The sequence below is a fragment of the Ursus arctos genome, unplaced genomic scaffold (assembly GCF_023065955.2).
Source record: "Ursus arctos isolate Adak ecotype North America unplaced genomic scaffold, UrsArc2.0 scaffold_22, whole genome shotgun sequence".
NCBI lineage: Eukaryota > Metazoa > Chordata > Mammalia > Carnivora > Ursidae > Ursus > Ursus arctos.
This window is the reverse complement of record NW_026622897.1, coordinates 40588828-40608122: the sequence shown is the minus strand read 5'-3', so window position 1 is coordinate 40608122 and position 19295 is coordinate 40588828. Positions and strand designations below refer to the sequence as shown.

General features: G+C 37.8%; 1 protein-coding gene across 4 annotated transcripts in view; it reads right to left on the bottom strand.

Moving 5' to 3' along the window:
• Positions 1-19295, bottom strand: part of NOX4 (NADPH oxidase 4) — a 183579-nt gene that overhangs the window by 31464 nt on the left and 132820 nt on the right. The window contains exon 14 of one of the 4 annotated variants that reach the window (XM_057316665.1): positions 79-4658. The exons of the other annotated variants lie outside the window; for them this stretch is intronic. Coding sequence (XP_057172648.1) covers positions 4496-4658 — 163 coding nt within the window. The 3' untranslated portion in view covers positions 79-4495. Of the gene's footprint in view, positions 1-78; positions 4659-19295 lie in introns of those variants that run through there. 4 annotated transcript variants of the gene reach the window in all.

Below are 19295 nucleotides of genomic sequence, written 5' to 3'. Positions count from 1 at the left end.
GAAAAGTACATCCCCTGTCCTCAGTAATTATGGTGCTGTCCACTTCTTTACTCGTGTCTGCTTCCTATAAGAAAAAATAAACACAAGGACATTTTATTTGACCAACAAAGGAGAAAAGCAGTTATGAAACACACCTCTTTCCTACTTGTCTGCTTTACAAGCAACAGGCCCCCATGCACACCCTCCCTACATGTTTGGTGTTCCAGAATAACTTTTGGCAAGAAGACAAGAATTCAGGGTTCTAGATATTTACTAGGGTTGAGAGCACAGGCCAGGTACTTGTCCTTGCCAAATCTGATTTCCTTCACTTTGAAAAGGACCAATCATACGTGGTGACACAGAAAAAGCCTGCTTAAGAATTGTGGAGGGCCACAAATATCAGAAATGCTCTTTGTTAATGGCATCAATGAGCCCCTGCAGTGCCCTCCTGTCAGGTCAACTGAGAGATCCAGCGTGAGATGACAAGTAGATGGGAATGTGGTGCAAAGGACCTTAGAGAAGCAGCTGTTTTTTTTTTGTTTTTTTTCATTGATTTAAGTTTTTAAATTTTAATTCCAGTATAGCCAATACATGGTTATATCAGTTTTAAGTGTACAATATAACGATTCGACAATTCTATATATTATTCAGTACTCATCAGGGTAAGTGTACTCTTAATCCCCATCACCTATTTCACCCATCCCCACACCTACCTCCCCTATGGTAACCATCAGTTTGTTCCCTATTAGAGTCTGGTTTTGGTTTGTCTCTCTCTCTCTTTTTTTCCCTTTATTTGTTTTGTTTCTTAAATTCCACATATAAGTGAAATCATATGGTATTTGTCTTTCTCTGACTGACTTTATATTCTCTAGCTCCATCCATGTCTTTGCAAATGGCAGGATTTCATTCTTTTTTATGGCTGAATAATATTCCATTGTGTATATTTATCACTTTTTTTCTATTCATCTATTGATGGACACTTGGGCTGCTACTGTAGTTTGGCTATTGTAAAAATGCTGCAATAAACACAGTGGTGCATATATCCCTTTGAATTAGTGTTCTTGTTTTCTTTGGATAAATACCAGTAACGCAATTACTGGATTGTAGGATAGTTTTATTTTTAAGTTAAAAAAATTTATTATGTTATGTTAGTCACCATACAGTACATCATTAGTTTTTGATGTAGTGTTCCATGATTCATTGTTTGCATATAACACCCAGTGCTCATTGCAATACATGCCCTCCTTAATACCCATCACCAGGCTAATCCATCCCCCTCCCCCCTCCCCTCTGAAACCCTCAGTTTGTTTCCCAGAGTCCACAGTCTCTCGTGGTTCATCTCTCCCTCTGATTCCCCACCCCTTCCTTCTCCTAATGTCCTCCATGCTATTCCTTATGTTCCACATATAAGTGAAATCATATGATAATTGTCTTTTGAGGAACCTCCATACTGTTTTCCACAGTGGCTGCACCAGTTTGTATTCCCACCAACACTGCATAAGAGCTCCTTTTTCTTCACATCATAGCCAACACCTGTTTCTTGTGTTTTTGATTGTAGCCATTCTGACAGGTATGAGTTGATATCTCATTGTACTTTTAATTTACATTTCCTTGATGATGAGTGATGTTGAGCATCTTTTCAGGTGTCTGTTGGCTTTTTGTATGTCTTTATTGGAAAAATGTCTGTTCAGGTCCTCAGTCCATTTTTAAATTGCATTATATGATTTGGGGTGTTGAGTTGTATCAGTTTTTTATATATTTTGGATACTAACCCTTTATCGGATATGTCATTTACAAATATCTTCTCCCATTTCGTAGTTGTCTTTAATGTTCTTAGTTGTTTCCCTCACTGTGCAAAAGCTTTTTATTTTGATGTAGTCACAATACTTTATTTTGCTTTAGTGTCCCTTGCCTCAGGAGACAAACCTAGAAAAATGTGTTATAGCTGATGTCAGAGAAATTACTGCCTGTGCTCTCTTCTAGGATTTTTGTATTTAGGTCTCGTATTAAGGGCTTTAATCCATTTTGACTTTATTTTTGTGTTGGGTGTAAGAAAGTGGTCCAGTTTCATTCTTCTGCATGTTGCTTCCAGTTTTCCCAACACCATTTGTTGAAGAGACTGTCTTTTCTCATTGCATCTTCTTTCCTACCATGTCAAAGATTAATTGACCATATAATCATGGATGTATTTCTGGGTTTTCTATTCTGTTCTATTGATCAATATGTTTATTTTATGTCAGTATCATACTGTTTTGATTACTACAGCTTATAATATAACTTAAAGTCTGGAATTCTGATACCAGCAATTTTGTTTTTCTTTCCCAAGATTGTTTTGGCTATTTGGGGTCTTTGTTGGTTCCATACAAATTTTAGGATTGTTTGTTCTAGTTCTGTGAAAAATGCTGTTGGTATTTTGATAGGGATTGCATTAAATGTGTAGGTCGCTTTGGGTAGTATAGACATTTTAAAAATATTTGCTCTTCCAACCCTCGAGCATGGAATCTCTTCCCATTTCTTTGTGTTGTCTTGAATTTCTTTCATCAATGTTTTACAGTTTTCAGCAAGTTTATTCCTAAATATTTTATTGTTTTTGGTGCAACTCTAAATGGGATTGTTTTCTTAATGTCACTTTGTGCTGCTTCATTATTAGTGTATGGAAATACAAAAGATTTCTGTACATTGATTTTGTATCTTGTGACTTTGTTGAACTCGTTTATCAGTTCTAGTATTTTTTGGCGCAGTCTTTAGGTTTTTCTGTTTGTAGTTATCATGTGCAAATAGTGAAAGTTTTACATCTTCTTTATCACTTTGAATACCTTTTATTTTTTTGTTGTCTGATTGCTATGGCTGGGACTTCCAGTACTATGTTGAACAAGTGGTAAGAGCGGACATTCTTGTCTTGTTCCTGACCTTAGGGGAAAAAGCTCTCAGTTCCCTGATTGAGTATGATGTTTGCTGTGGATTTTTCACATAGGGCCTTTATTATATTGAGTTATGTTCCCTCTAGATCTACTTTGTTGAGTGTTTTTATCATGAATGGATGTTGTACTTTGTCAAATGATTTTTCTGCATCTATTCAAATGATCATATGGTTTTTAACCTCTTATTAATGTGATGTATAACACTGATTGATTTACAAATATTGAACCACCCCTGCATCCCAGGAATAAATCCCACTTGATCAAGGTGAATGATTTTTTTTTTAATGTATTGGTGGATTCGGTTTGCTAGTATTTTATTGAGGATTTTTGCATCTATGTTCACCAGAGATATTGGTCTGTAGTTCTCTTTTTTTTGTGGTGTCTGGTTTTGGTATCAGGTAATTCTGGCCTCATAGAATGAATTTGGAAGTTTTCCTTCCTTTTCTACTTTTTTAAACAGTTTGAGAGAAATAGGTATTACTTGTTCTTTAAATATTTGGTAGAATTCACATACAAAACGATCTGGTACTGAACTTTTGTTTGCTGGGAGTGTTTTGATTAGTGATTCAATTTCTTTGCTGGTTATCAGTCTGTTGAAATTTTCTATTTCTTCTTGCTTTAGTTTTGGTAGGTTATATGTTTCTAGGAATTTATCCATTTCTTCCCTTAGGTCTCTTGTTGTGGTTTGGTACTGTTCTTTCATTTGGGACATATTTCTGTCTTCTCATTTTGTCTAACTCTCTGTGTCTGTTTCTATAGGTTAGAAAAGTCAACTATGCCTCTTGCTCTTGATGGTAATGACATTATGAAGAAAGGATCCTGTAATGCCCACCAGTGCAGCATCCCCTGTTCCCCTGGACTTGGCACTTCAGAGAGTGTCTCCTATGTGTATTGCATGTGCTCTGCTGTTGAGTCTTGGTCTCTTTTTCCTTCAGTCTAGTTGTCTGCCGAGGCTCTCTCTGCCTGTTTTGGGCAATGTTTTGTCCCTAGATGGGTGGGGCATGTTTTAACAAGGTGTGCAGTGGTATGCTCGTGAAGTGAGACCTGCCACCACTGTGAGATGAGGTCCTGCAAAACATGCAGGTTTGGGAGGTTTGTGCACATCTAGGAGAGGGACCTGCAGTGCTGGAAGTGAGGCAAGTGTGGCTGAGAAGGGCACATCTGCTGAACCACGGGGGTGTAGAGCTTGGTGCAAGCAAGTTAGGTAGCAGGGCTGTGCTGGTTCCTACAGGTGGCTGCTGTTTATGTTGGAGGGCAGAAGAAGGAAGTGGCACCTGCCAGCTCCTTTGTTCCTGGAGGAGTCTTCCTGTGATCCCTGATCTTCAGGCCATACTCTGAGATGAGTAAATCACTCTCCTTCTTCTCCCTTCAGCACTTTCAAACTGCTGCTTCTATGCTGTATCTCTGCCTACTGTTTGTGGTGCTTTCTCTTTAAGGGTAGGGACTCAGCTTCCAAACACTTTCCAGACTCTCCTAGAGCTGAGCCCACTAATTTTTAAAATTCCAGGCTTTAAGTCCCACTGGTTATAAGAACTCATGAGATTCAGTCCTTCTCACTTCCAAAACCAAATGTTATGGGGTTTCGTCCTCTCTGTTCATGAGCTTCCTGGTGTGAAAGTCTGTTTTTCACCCTTCTCCACATCACTGGCTTCTTCCCCACTGTGGACAATCACAGCCTGTATCTGGACTCCTTGGATGTCCATGTGAAGTTGCAGTCCCTCCTGCTGGGAGGGGAAAAGCCACCCATGCCATGGGAAGCTGAGTTTAAAAGAAATAAGGACAGGAGAGTGTTGGTCACAGCTGGTTCATTGTCCAGGAAACCCAGAGTGATCTCCTGGGGTCACCTGTAGACTATTCTGTCTGTTTCACCACTGGCATTGGTCAGTAGCATCAGGACCATTTTACTCCCAAAACACGCTTTCACTATCCCTACCTTCCATGATGTGTCCTCTTCTCTACCTTTAGTTGTGGAGTTTATTCTGCTAATCCTAGAATTGTTTTCTGGGTTATTTACACTGATGTGAATGAGTGTTATCTAGTTGTATCCACAAGACAAGGCAAGTTTAGGGTCCTCCTACTCTACCATCTTCCCAACCTGTATCTTCTGTTGTTTTTTTTTGTTGTTGTTGTTTATTTGTTTGTTTGAAATACTTTTTGCAATTGGAGAAACAATTTTTTCTTCTTTGGGAGGAAAGATGAATGAAATTACTGGTAATTTGGCAACACCTGGGCTTTTGAGGGAGGCAGAAAGAGGAACTATGTAAGTCATTTTTCATGTATTTAATGTGATTAATGTGTAAAATCCATTGCCTTTAATTTATGAGCAGTGATTTTCACCCATCTTAGTACCTGCTCTTTAAAGGAATGCAAAATGCCTGCTATCATTATTTTGTCTTGTTTTGTTTTGTTTTTGTTTTGTGAGACGATTACAGAAACTAAAGGCAACTCTCCAAAGTCTTGCAACAACATAATGGAGGTGAGAATCACCTGATATATTTTTAAACTACAGTTGATGACTAATAAAAATTTTCATTATGAAGGAGTGTGGATATAAGAGAATTCTAAGAAAAGGAGGGATGCTCTTTCCTGGACCTTTCAAAAATATATAAACATTTTTTTGAAAATTCAGTAAGTTTTCCCTTGAAAATAGGATACACTAACATGTTTAAAATCGATTTAAGGTTGCCTGGGTGGCTCAGTCGGTTAAGCATCTGCCTTTGGCTCAGGCCATGATCTCAGGGTAGTGGGATCGAGTCCCACATTGGGCTCCCTGCTCAGCAAGGAGTCTGTTTCTCCCTCTCTCTCTACCCTTTCCCCCTGCTCATGCTCTCGCTCTCTCTCAAATAAATAAATAAAATATTTTAAAAATATTCTTAAAAAAAAAACAAAGTTGATTTAATTTTTCAATGTGTAATATCGATCAGCTCATAAGCCAGTTACATCAGATCTCTTCCTCTCAACAGAAAAATTAATGGGCTGCAAATTAATTCAACTATATTAAAAAATAAACGTAAAACCAACAGTTCTCGAACTCTTGTTCCCCAGTACTTCCTATTACTTCCCCCAAAACACATTGACATCATAATAAATTAAAATAGAACTTATTTAGATAATCTGATAATTTGTAAAAATTATTTTAAGAAAGATATGCAATATATTAATTTAAGAAAATAAATACTAATTATACTAGTATTTCAAAGAATAATAATACAAGAAGGAAAAAGTATTTTGTAGTCAAATTAATTTGGAAAATATGTTAAGAAAGTTTTTTTATTTGTTTATTTAAAAATTCCTTTTTTGGGAGGGCAAGCAGAGGGAGAGAGAGAATCCAGCATGGAGCTGGATCTCACAACCCTGAAATCATGATCTGAACCCAAATCAAAAGATGCTTATTAATTGAGCCACCCAGGCACCCCTAAAAATTTCTTTAAAAAATAAAAAATAAATAAATAATTTCCTTAATTCAAAACTAGAGAAGCCTTCCATATGCCCAAAGTGCCTTATGAACCTCTAAGCAGGGGACACACAACACTTTGAAACATATTTCACCATAAATTCTTTCTCCATAAGATATTTGCCAAGATTTTAGAGAGTAGGGAACAAGTTAGGAAATACAAAATCAAGAAAAAGAAAAAGTATTCTTCTTTACCAGACCACTTCCTTCACTAAGTTTCACAAAGAATAACTAGCTACAACAGACGCTGCAAAAATTATTTTAAAGATTAAGTGGGTGGGGAATTAATGCCCTTTTATTTAACTTATAAGAATGGAAGGCTTAATATAAGTAAAGCCCACTACTATCTGATGCTGCCAAAAAAAAAAAAAAAAAAGCAAAGAGATGATTAATTGCAATATCTGCCCACAAGGGGGTTACAAAGTGGGAAGTGGTTGGGACAGTGTGCAGCATATAAAATGAGGCACAATTTGAGAAGTTCCTTACATGTGCTTTATATCCATGTTATATATACACAATGCTTTGTGCTTTTCACATATTGTCTGTCATAATCTTAACACTATATGAGGTGGTTACAGTATAACTATCCCCATTTAACAAATTAAGAACCTGAGGCCACGAGAGGTGCCACAACAGGTCTGAAGTTCCACATGTCCAAACGGAGGAGGGAGAGGATGAGGGAGAGGAAAACGTGAGGAGAGACAGATCAGGGTTCATTCGATAAAGAGAACCTCATAGGTTGTGCCTCTCAGTCACAGATCTAAAAATATCTTTCCACTCAGAAAGAAATAAGTGGTGCTTTCGTATGATAGCCATTGGTCAAATGTGAGAATAATCTGGAACTAACACTGCCTGCAGGAAAGGAAGCACATCATTGCTCTACAGCCACAGTGAGAGGAAGAGGAAGCCATTGCCCTCAGCAAAAGCTAGATGGGCTGAAATGTTGGAACTGTTCAGTGGTATTTAGGTTTTATAGCTATGCACGCACAACTTTTAAAAACACTTTATTACAGAGATTCCAGCAAGGGTTGGGGGTGGGGGTAGGTAGAGTGAACAGCTTTGAGATTACAATTTTGTAATTCTCCATCCCTGACTTCTCTGTCACCATAAAACTACCACTTAATTACATTTTGATAAATGTAAGTTTCTTAGGAATTAAAAATGTCATGTTATAAAAAATAGATTTTACTCAATAAATATATTTTTAAAGAATAAACAAAGGACGTGATATGCTAGCCTAAGACATAAAAGATCTTGGGATTATTAGCTGTAGCCACTGAAAGAGGATGCCATTATACAAAGATAAAATGAAGTAAATATTTTTTTCTTAATAGTCATTAGGTGGATAACAATCCTGAACTATTTTATGGTGTTTCAAAGATCAAAAAACACAACTGTATGAATTTCTGATTTGATGTCAGAGCAATCCTGGGTCAGCAAAATATGGCAAAAATGGACATTCCTCCACATCTTCTATCTGGATTGATGTCAAAGATGTTACTTTTAATGAAGTTTCAGGGGCAGTGAGGTTTCTATAGGGAATAGCTGTCTTTGAATTAAACTAGACAGCCCAAGGATTATTTTTCTGACCAGAATAAATTCATAGGCCTAATCTTTTTGTTTATGGAAAGATACTACAATGTATGACTATCAGCCTTTTCCTTGCCTGTCCCTGGACAACAACAGGGCTATGTGGATGGCACAGTGCTAAATGATTTAGATGAATTATTTATCATTATTAAATTAGAGTTAAATGATATTATTTGACTACATTGATTAGGAAAGTGAGGTTCTGGCAGTTTAAACATTTGCTCGGGACCAACATCTAATAAGTGTCTTATGTTGAACCTCAGAAAGAATTCCGTTTATGTTTAGAAAACAAATAACCTAAAACTTCCCAAAACAGTAGTTTGTTTTGATTTTTCCAATCAGAGAAATAATCAAATGAGCCTTTTATAAATGATTAGTAACTCCATTTATGCCTAGAAATATTTTTACCTTAAAGTCTATTTTGATCGGAGTTAAGATGGCAGAGGAGTAGGGGTCCCCTTTTTCAGCTGGTCCCCTGAGTCGAGCTGGATAGGTACCAGACCATCCTGAACACCCACGGAATCAGCCTGAGATGCAGGAAGATACATCCAGATCTCTACAAATGAACATCTCCAGTGCTGAGTATTGAGGTACAAAGTGGGGAGCTGTGAAGCCACGCACAGATACCAGAAGATAAATGGAAGGGGGAGGGAGCCACCACGTTCGGGTGCCAGGAAGCTGCAGCCACCTGCACTAGGGAGCAGGTGGACTAGTGGACCGGCACCCACAAGAGAGCAGACTGAGACCGGGGGCCAGGGAACGCACGCAACCAGTCTGAAAAACGGAGCTCTGGAGTGCACGAGAACCACACTGAAACGGAGCTCCAGAGCGTGCGGGGGTGGCTGGCGGCTGGTGGTGTTAGAAACACAAAGGAGAAGGGTGCCTGGGTGGCTCACTCATTAAGCGTCTGCCTTCGGGCTCAGGGCGTGATCCTGACATTCCTGGATCGAGCCCCACATTAGGCTCCCCCACTAGGAGCCTGCTTCTTCCTCTCCTACTCCCCCTGCTTGTGTTCCCTCTCTCGCTGACTGTCTCTCTCTGTCTAATAAATAAATAAATAAATAAATCTTTAAAAAAAAAAGAAAAGAAACACAAAGGACAGAGACGTGCCGGCCCTGGAAGTGAGGGCCGGGATGCCGGGTGTGAGGCGCACATCCCAGGACAATGTAGGGTTTAGCAGCACCAACAGAAACAGAGTTAAAGTGGCCAGAAGAGCTCAGTGGAGAGTGGACTGCGATCCCTCTGTTCTGAGACAGAGGCTGGTTTTCGGCCACTGCTGCTCTGACTCTCAGAAGAGGCACAGCAAACCACCAGGGAAAGCCACCAGAGAACAAAAGCCTGGAAATAGCGGCTCAAAGTGTGCCCATCCCCATCTCTCCCTCTCAGAGGACAGGGAGACTCTACCCAAACAGGGTTGCCTGAGAATCAGTGCGGCAGGCCCCTACCCCAGAAGGCAGGCTGAAAAATCAAGAAGCCCACATCCCTAAGGTCGCTAGAAAACAAGTGCACACTGCATGGGTCCTGGTCAATAATTTGGGCTCCGGACAACCCCACAACCTCTCCTCATCAGAATGACGAGAAGGAGAAATCCCCCCCAGCAAAGAAAAGACAATGAGTCTGTGGCCTCTGCCACAGAACTGATGGATATGGATAAAACCAAATTATCAGAAATGGAGTTCAGAGTAACAATGGTCAAGATGATGTGTAAACTTGAAAAAAATATTCACGAAAATTTTAATGAGAATATAGAATATCTAACAGTGCAAATGAGAGCAAATCTGGCAGAAATTAAAAATTCTATGAATCAAATGCAGTCAAAACTAGAGGCTCTGACGGCCAGGGTGAATGAGGCGGAAGAACGTATCAGTGAATTTGAGGATGCGTTACTAGAAGAGAAGGTTAAAACAGAAACTTGGCTCAAAAAAATCCAATCTCAAGAATGTAGGTTACAGGAGATTACTGACTCAATGAAATGTTCCAATGTCAGAATCATCAGCATCCCTGAGAGGGTGGAGAAAAACAGAGGTCTAGAAGAGATATTTGAACAAATTGTAGCTGAAAACTTCCCTAATCTAGCAAGGGAAACAGACATTTGTGTCCAAGAGGCAGAGAGGACCCCGCCCAGGCTCAACCACGACAAACCTACGCCATGTCAGGCCATAGTGCATTTCACAAATATTAGATCCAAGGATACAGTATTGAAAGCGGCAAGGGCAAAGAAATTTCCATGTACTAAGGCAAAGGTATCAGAATTACGTCAGACCTGTCTATACAGACCTGGAATGAGAGAAAGGGTGGGGGGCCATTTTTAAAGCTCTTTCAGAGAAAAACATTCAGTCAAGGATCCTTTATTCAGCAAGGCTGTCATTCAGAATTGATGGAGAAATAAAGACCTTCCAGAATAGCCAGTCACTGACCAATTTTGTAACCACGAAACCAGCCCTACAGGAGATATTAAGGGGGGTTCTATAAAAGTAAAAAGGCCCCAAGAGTGATACAGAACAGAAAGTCACAATCTATAGAAACAAAGACTTTACTGGCAACATGGCATCATTAAAATCATATCTCTCAATAATCAGTCTCAATGTAAATGCTAAATGCTCCCATAAATGCCACAGGGTTGCAGTTTGGATAAAAAGACATGACCCATCCATTTGCTGTCTACAAGAGACTCATTTTGAACCTAAAGATACATCCAGACTCAAAGTAAAGGGATGGAATACCATCTTTCATGCCAATGGACCTCAAAAGAAAGCTGGGGTAGCAATTCTCATATAAGACAGATTGGATTTTAACCTAAAGACTATAGTCAGAGACACAGAAGATCACTATATAATTCTTAAAGAATTTATCCAACACGTGGATATGACAATTATAAATATATATGCCCCCAACAGGGGAGCAGCAAGATACACAAGCCAACTCTTACCAGAATAAAGAGACATATAGATAAAAATATGTTAATAGTACGGAACCTCAACACTCCACTATCAGCAATAGATAGATCACCTACGCAGAAAATTAACAAAGAAACAAGAGCTTTGAATGCCATACTCGATGAGTTGGGCCTCATAGATATATATATAGAACACTACACCCCAGAACCAAAGAATACTCATTCTATTCTAATGTACACGGAACATTCTCAAGAATAGACCATGTTCTGGGACACAAAACAGGTCTCAACAGATACCAAAAGACTGAAATTATTCCCTGCATATTCTCAGACCACAACGCTCTGAAATTGGAACTCAACCACAAGGAAAAATTTGGAAGAAACTCAAACCCTTGGAGACTAAGAACCATCCTGCTCAAGAATGATTCGATAAACCAGGACATCGAAAATCAATTTAAACAATTTATGGAGACCAATGAGAATGAAAACACATTGGTCCAAAACCGATGGAAACTGCAAAGGCAGTACTAAGGGGAAAATACATAGCCATCCAAGCCTCACTCAAAAGAATAGAAAAATCTAAAATGCAGTTTTTATATTCTCACCTCAAGAAGCTGGAACAGCAACAGAAGAACAGGCCTAATCCACGCATGAGAAAGCAGTTGATCAAGAATAGAGCAGAATGAATTAGAAACCAGGAGTACAGTAGAGCAGATCAACAGAACTAGAAGCTGGTTCCTTGAAAGAATAAATAAAATAGACAAGCCACTGGCAAGACTTAACCAAAAGAATAGAGAAAGGACCCAAATTAATAAAATTATGAATGAAAAGGGAGAGGTCAAAACCAACACCAATGAAATAGGAAGGATTATTAGAAACTTTTATCAACAGCTTTATGCCAATAAATTAAGCAACCTGGGAGAGATGGAGGCCTTCCTGGAAACGTATAAACTACCAAAACTGAAACAGGAAGAAATTGATGATTTAAACAGACCAATTAATTATGAAAAGATTGAAGCAGTGATCAAAAACCTCCCCAAAAACAAGAGTCCAGGGCCTGATGGATTCCCGGGGAAATTCTACCAAACGTTCAAAGAAGAAATAATACCTATTCTCCTAAAGCTGTTTCAAAAAATAGAAACAGAAGGAAAACTACCAAACTCATTCTATGAGGCCAATATTATCTTGATCCTCAAACCAGGCAAAGACCCCATCAAAAAGGAGAATTACAGACCAATTTTCCTGATGAATATGGATGCCAAAATTCTCAAAAAGATCCTAGCTAATAGGATCCAACAGTACATTAAAAGGATTATCCATCATGACCAAGTGGGATTCATCCGTGGGATGCAAGGGTGGTTCAACATTCGCAAATCTATCAGTGTCATAGATTTATCAACAAGAAAAAAGCCAAAATCATATGATCCTCTCAATGGATGCAGAAAAAGCATTTGACAAAATACAGCATCCTTTCCTGATTAAAACCCTTCAGAGTGTAGGGATAGAGGGTACATTTCTCAATCTCATAAAAACCATCTATGAAAAGCCTATAGCAAATATCATTCTCAATGGGGAAAAGCTGAAAGCCTTTCCCTTAAGATCAGGAACATGACAAGGATGCCCACTCATGCCATTTTTATTCAACATAGTACTAGAAGTCCTTGCAACAGCAATCAGACAACAAAAAGGGATCAAAGGTATCCAAATCGGCAAAGAAGAAGTCAAGCTGTCTCTCTTCGCAGATGACATGATACTCTATATGGAAAACCCAAAAGAATCCACTTCCAAACTACTAGAAGATATAGAGCAATTCAGTAATGTGGCGGGATACAAAATCAATGCTCAGAAATCAGTTGCATTTCTATACACGAATAATGAGACTGAAGAAAGAGAAATTAGGGAATCCATCCCATTTATAATAGCACCAAAAACCATACGTTACCTTGGCATTAACTTAACCAGAGACATTAAGGATCTATATTCTAGAAACTACAAATCACTCTTGAAAGACATTAAAGAAGACACAAAAGATGGAAAAATATTCCATGCTCATGGATCAGAAGAATTAACATAGTTAAAATGTCCATGCTACCCAGAGCAATCTACACTTTCAATGCTATCCCGATCAAAATACCGATGACATTTTTCAGTGAATTGGAACAAATAGCCCTTAATTTGTGTGGAACCAGAAAAGGCCCCGAATCACCAAGGAACTGTTGAAAAGGAAAAACAAATCTGGGGGCATCACAATGCCGGAATTTCAGCTGTACTACAAAGCTGTGATCACAAAGACAGCATGCTACTGGCACAAAACAGACACATAGACCAATGAAACAGAATAGAGAACCCAGAAATGGACCCGCGGTTCTTTGGGCAACTAATCTTTGATAAAGCAGGAAAAAACATCTGGTGGAAAAAAGACAGTCTCTTCAATAAATGGTGCTGGGAAAATTGGACAGCTACATGCAAAAGAATGAAACTTGACCACTCTCTCACACCATACACAAAGATAAAAACTCCAAATGGATGAAAGACCTTGATGTGAGACAGGAATCCATCAATATCCTAGAGGAGAGCATAGGAAGCAACCTCTACAACATCGGCCACAGCAACCTTTTTCATGACATATCTCCAAAGGCAAGAGAAACAAAAGATAAAACGAATTTGTGGGACTTCTTCAAGATAAAAAGCTTCTGCACAGCCAAGGAAACAGTCAAAAAAAGTAAGAGGCAGCCCACGGAATGGGAGAAGATATTTGCAAATGTCACTACAGATAAAAGACTGGTATCCAAGATCTACAAAGAACTTCTCAAACTCAATACACAAGAAACAAATAAACAAATCATAAAATGGGCAGAAGATATGAACAGACACTTTTCCAATGAAGACATACAAATGACTAACAGACACATGAAAAAATGTTCAAAATCATTAGCCAACAGGGAAATTCAAATCAAAACCACACTAAGATACCACCTTACGCCAGTTAGAATGGCAAAAATAGACAAGGCAAGAAACAACAATTGCTGGAGAGGATGTGGAGAAAGGGGATCCCTCCTACATTGTTGGTGGGAATGCAAGTTGGTACAGCCACTCTGGAAAACAGTGTGGAGGTCCCTTAAAAAGTTAAAAATTGAGCTACCCTATGACCCAGCCATTGCACTACTGGGTATTTACCCCAAAGATACAGACGTAGTGAAGAGACGTGCCATATGCACCCCAATGTTCATAGCAGCATTGTCCACAATAGCTAAATTGTGGAAGGAGCCGAGATGCCCTTCAACAGACGACTGGATTAAGAAGCTGTGGTCCCTATATACAATGGAATATTACTCAGCTATCAGAAAGAACGAGTTCTCAACATTTGCTGCAACATGGACGGCACTGGAGGAGATAATGCTACGTGAAATAAGTCAAGCAGAGAAAGACTATTTCATATGGTTTCTCTCATCTATGGAACATAAGAACTAGGAAGATCGGTAGGAGAAGAAAGGGCTGGTGATTGGTAGTAAGGAGGGCACATATTGCATGGTGCACTGGGTGTTATATGCAACTAATCAATAATGGAACTTTACATCAAAAACCAGGGATGTACTGTATGGTGACTAACATAATATAATAAAAAATATTATTATAAAAAAATAAAGAAAGAAAAAGTAAAATAAAGTAAAAAAAGTCTATTTTATCTGAAATAATTTTGCTTTGGTCAGAATTTCTCTGCCATATTCCTCACCTTCTTTACTTTCAGCCTTTATCTTTCTATTTTGAGTCAATCTCTTGAAAACTGTCAAATAGCTCAGTTTTATTTTGTTATGCCAGGCCAACAGCCTTTTCCTTTGAACTGGAGAACCGAGTTCAGTTATGGTGAGTGACTTACCACAATGTCATCTTGTCCTGTTTATTTTCCTTCTTTGTCTGTTTCTTCCCCTCCCCTTTCTTTCCTCGACTATTTTTTTTATTAAGTGTTAGTCTCTGTTTTAGTTTTCTATAAGTAAATTATGATGTTTCGCACTGTGAATTTATTTTTATTATATTGCTTGGGATTTATTGGTATATCTGAATTTGAGCTATTTTTCTTCAAATATGATATAGCTTATACTTCTCTCCTTCTTTCCCTTCTTTATGGAAGGTTAATGTAAAGAAATGCAGGAACTTCTCCCTCTACCCACTGTATTTTTTCAATATTTCTTTCTTATTTTCCATATCTTTGTCTCTCTATGCCACATTCCAGGTAATTATTTCCGTTCAATTTGACAGTTCATTTATTCTCTCTGTGGCTGTGTTAACCTGCGAAGTTTATGATATTGTTTCTTTTATTTGGAGAAGCTCTGTGGGCCCCTTTTCTAAAGCATCTTGAGAATTTGATTGTCCTTTGTCTTTTAATCATTTTTCTAATGCTCTGTTTTATCCCTTTTGATATATGAGACACTTGCTTTAAACTTTTTGAATATATGATTTCTACTAACATATTCATGGCGTTTTGGTTCCTCATTTTTTTAAATATGAGCTCATATTCCTTGGTTCCTTTTAAAGAGGAATCCTTTGGGGATTTAAATGTGTCCCCCAAGAAAGAATTTTCATTTTCCTCTTCCAGACAACAGGACGGTGCCATAAATCTGGAATCACTCTAAACTAAGTTTTTGTCTCTGGGTTTATTGGGCTATATATATATATTAGGATTTCACTGTTCCAATCCAAGTGGTCACTAGATATCAGGGGAGAATTTTTGTTTTAATTCTTCTCAGAGCCAAGGACAAAATAAGGCAATCATCCCTACTATCTCCTTCTGCATAGCAGGGTATTTAATCTCTACTTGATCCACTGACGATTGAGCACATGAGGAGTTTAGGCCATTTGCGGGGGGCTCTGATTCACTCTCCCACCCTTCTCAGGGTCCAGGCCTTATCTCTTTGACCACCATGTATACAGCCCATTGAAAGCAGCTCTAAACTTTGGGATAGATAGATATCTTGGTAAGAGCAAATATGAGCTCGAGTACTCCCTTCACTTGCTAGTCTGTACAGAAATTTCTTATGAGTTATGATGCAAAGCAATGCCATCCATTCATTTTCCACATCTCAAACATGCATTGAAACTGCCAGTGTGTGTGTGTGTGTGTGTGTGTGTTAGGGAACATTTTTAGATTTTTTTGTATCATTTTGTATCATAGTAACATTATTATCTAGTATACTGTATATCTAGTATTTTATATATACTTTTCACTCTTAGGTACACAGACACACATACACATACATGAATCCTCACCATTAAACTTAGTTCCTATAGAAAATGAAAGAGAATTTTTTTTTTTGCCTTTTTATTTTATGTGTTGGCTAATGTCAGCTTGCTTTGCCAACATGCAACTTGAAACTTTTATTCAGATGCAAAAAACAGTTCAAATATTATCAAAGAAAACCTACCAAACTGTTCAACTGTTCAAACACTAGTACTTAAGTGGAAACATGAATTATAAGCTGATCAAACCCCTACTGGATTTTCAAGCATAACATCTAGCCAAATTTCACACCCCACTCCAACATATATTTAAACATAGCTGTAACCCTTACTAAAATAAAATTACCTTTGAAAGCTTTCAGAGGGAATATAGTCATTTAAAATAAACACCTTTTAAAACTGAGTTAAGATCTTTAGTTGAGACTTTTTTTACTACAATCAGCAGCCCAACGTGGGGCTCGATCCCAGGACCCTGAGAGACCATGACCTAAGAGGAAGGCAGACACTTAACCAACTGAGCCATCCAGGCGCCCCTATGATCAGCCTTTCCAACAAAGATTGCTGTTTTATAAACTGTATTTAAAGTGTTGTTTATTTAGATGGTGGTGAATCCTTTAATTTCCTGTTCACTTATATGCCTTCAGGCTCAAATATTTAATAATTTTTTTTCTCAAACACATCATTCCATCCTTTTCCTGTCTTTCCTCCTTTTTCTACATGGCTACTGACCTTCCTGCTGAAAGCTAGGTGTAGAGCAGGCTTTTATCTTAATTGCTAGCTAATTTTAGCATCTTTAAACTTTCATACCTCAAACTCCTTTGCACTATATTTTGGTTTTGCTACTTCTTTTCCATTAGTTTAGAGAGCTTAATTCAATTAAGAAATAGACCATGGCTTGTACTATATTATGTATCTTCCTGTCTTCACAGCCAATTAGAAAAAAAAAATAGGGGTGGGGATAGGGGAAAAAAACAGAAAAAGTGGGACAAATAAACAAAATTATGTCATAGAATGTAATTCAGTATAAATGGACCAAAATCTTTGGTTTCAAAGGAAAAGATTGTTAGGCTGGAATAAGAAAATAGAGTAATAGGTCTTTTCAAGAGATCCAAGATTCTGTGTTTTATATCAGGATACAAAGAAGTTGAAAGTTAAGGGGTATAAATATAGGATATAGTAGAAATTCTAGCAAAAGCAAAATAGCTGTAGTAACACTGATTTCAGACAAAACAGACTTTAAGGAAAAACAGTACTATAGATATACTGTTACTAATCACTTACAACCCAGCTGGCTGCACTTTCAGATTTTCCTTTGTAATCAAAGACAGATGACTATGAGGAGGGAGACTCTGTTCTACTCTGTTCTCTCCTGCTTAGCATGCTGAGCACTTCTCTCTTCCCTGGCAACACATGTGGCAAAACGTGACTTTGAAGGGAATGAAAAGCCCTTCATTAGGCTGTGACTAAGATGACGTGGTTCGTTTCTATTTAAAGTGTGGTTCTCAGACCAATAGCATCAATTTTACCTGAGAACTTGTTAGAAAGACAGAATCTTACACCCAACTTCAGATTTATTGAATCAGAATCTGTGTTTTATTAAGATTTCCGGGTGATTCCTATGCCTGTTAAAGTCTGAAAGGCACTGCTGTAGTGCATCTTTCCAGAGAATTCCACAATGTCAATAGAGAAGTGGGATTTTTCCCTTTGTTTTCCTCTTGAACTCTGTGAACATTATCTTCTTTGAGACTTTTTGAAAGTAATGGGTTAGTGATTTCAAAATCTGGAGGATACTACTACCTGAATATGAATATTCCCCAAAAGTGTATGGTCAACAAGGAATGCAAATAAAATCACATATAATCCATGCCTTCAGCATTTCTAGGAGAAGGGGAGGGACTATCTGTTGCAGGAAAAAAAAATCACTAAATACCAAAAGATAAAAGAGTGGTTGAAATGGAAGATAGGCAACTGATGTCCAAATTATATATAACTATCATCTCTTAAAAACAAAACAGAACCACTACAATGGCACAGAACTAAAAAATAGAATCCAAGAAAGTAAGAATTCAAGAATACCATCAACAAAATCTCAACCTATTAACTTACATAGGCATTGGTAGTATATTTTGTGAGTATATGGGCTCCAATATTCTGCCTCACCTTCCCCTGACATCTTTTTTTCCTTCCCTAGGTGAACACCAAAATGTTGATTTCAGTTGTGACAAAATTTACCAACTGCAACATTTTTCAGACAGATGAAATAAACACTCTGTTTCTGTCATTCTAGCTTCTATGATTATCAATCAATTGATCAGAGGTTCTCAATAAACAAAAGGAAAATTATATCATTAATAAGTAAATCTGACAGAAGAAATGGATATAACAGACAAAATACCACACAGGGAGGTGCTTTGGAAACAATAAAACCCTAGAAGAATAAAGCATAATTTTGTAAGTACAGCTGACCCTACTGCTTAGACATTGCCAGATTTCCTCTTTGAATTTTATTACTAACTCAAAAACCAGAGAAAACCAGGACATTGTGTTAAAATAGTTTAGCCTATTATTATCTTCAGTTGCTGGCACTTAATAGGCACCAAACAAATATTTGTTGAAAGAAGTATTGAAAAAATAAAATATGCTCAACATGTTCATTTGCCTTTAACTTGACGACTATTATGGCTGAGCCCCTCATTCCCTATGGGGGAGAATGCTCTTAGAAGGGTAAAATTTTTTGTTCTCAAAACTTCCATAGCAATTCCTTTCAGTACAGAAATCTTAACAGCAAAAATCTGCCTTTTAAACTCTCAGCAGAAGAAAAAAATACAACTTCAAAGAGTTATTGAAAATTTAAGGAAGATAAGTTTTTACTATATAATAATATAGTTTATTAGAATATAGGCTCTCAGAACTAGTTTAAATCATGGCTTTGCCAGTTGGCACTACATGACTTTGAGCAATTTATTGATCACTCTGTGCCTCAATTGCATCCTTTGTAAATAGAAGGTGATCAAAATAATACATATAATAACATGTATAATAATACATATCTCATTGACTATTGTAAGGATTAGATGAGATAATTCAGGCAAGGCAAAGACCACTGGTTGTCTACTCTTTATTTCATTTTCCCACTTTGTTCCCAATTTTGGGGTGGTGTGATAGTAATGTTTAGGATAACTAGGTGTAAAAGAGCTGGGTTGGGGTTCTGAGAAGTTCC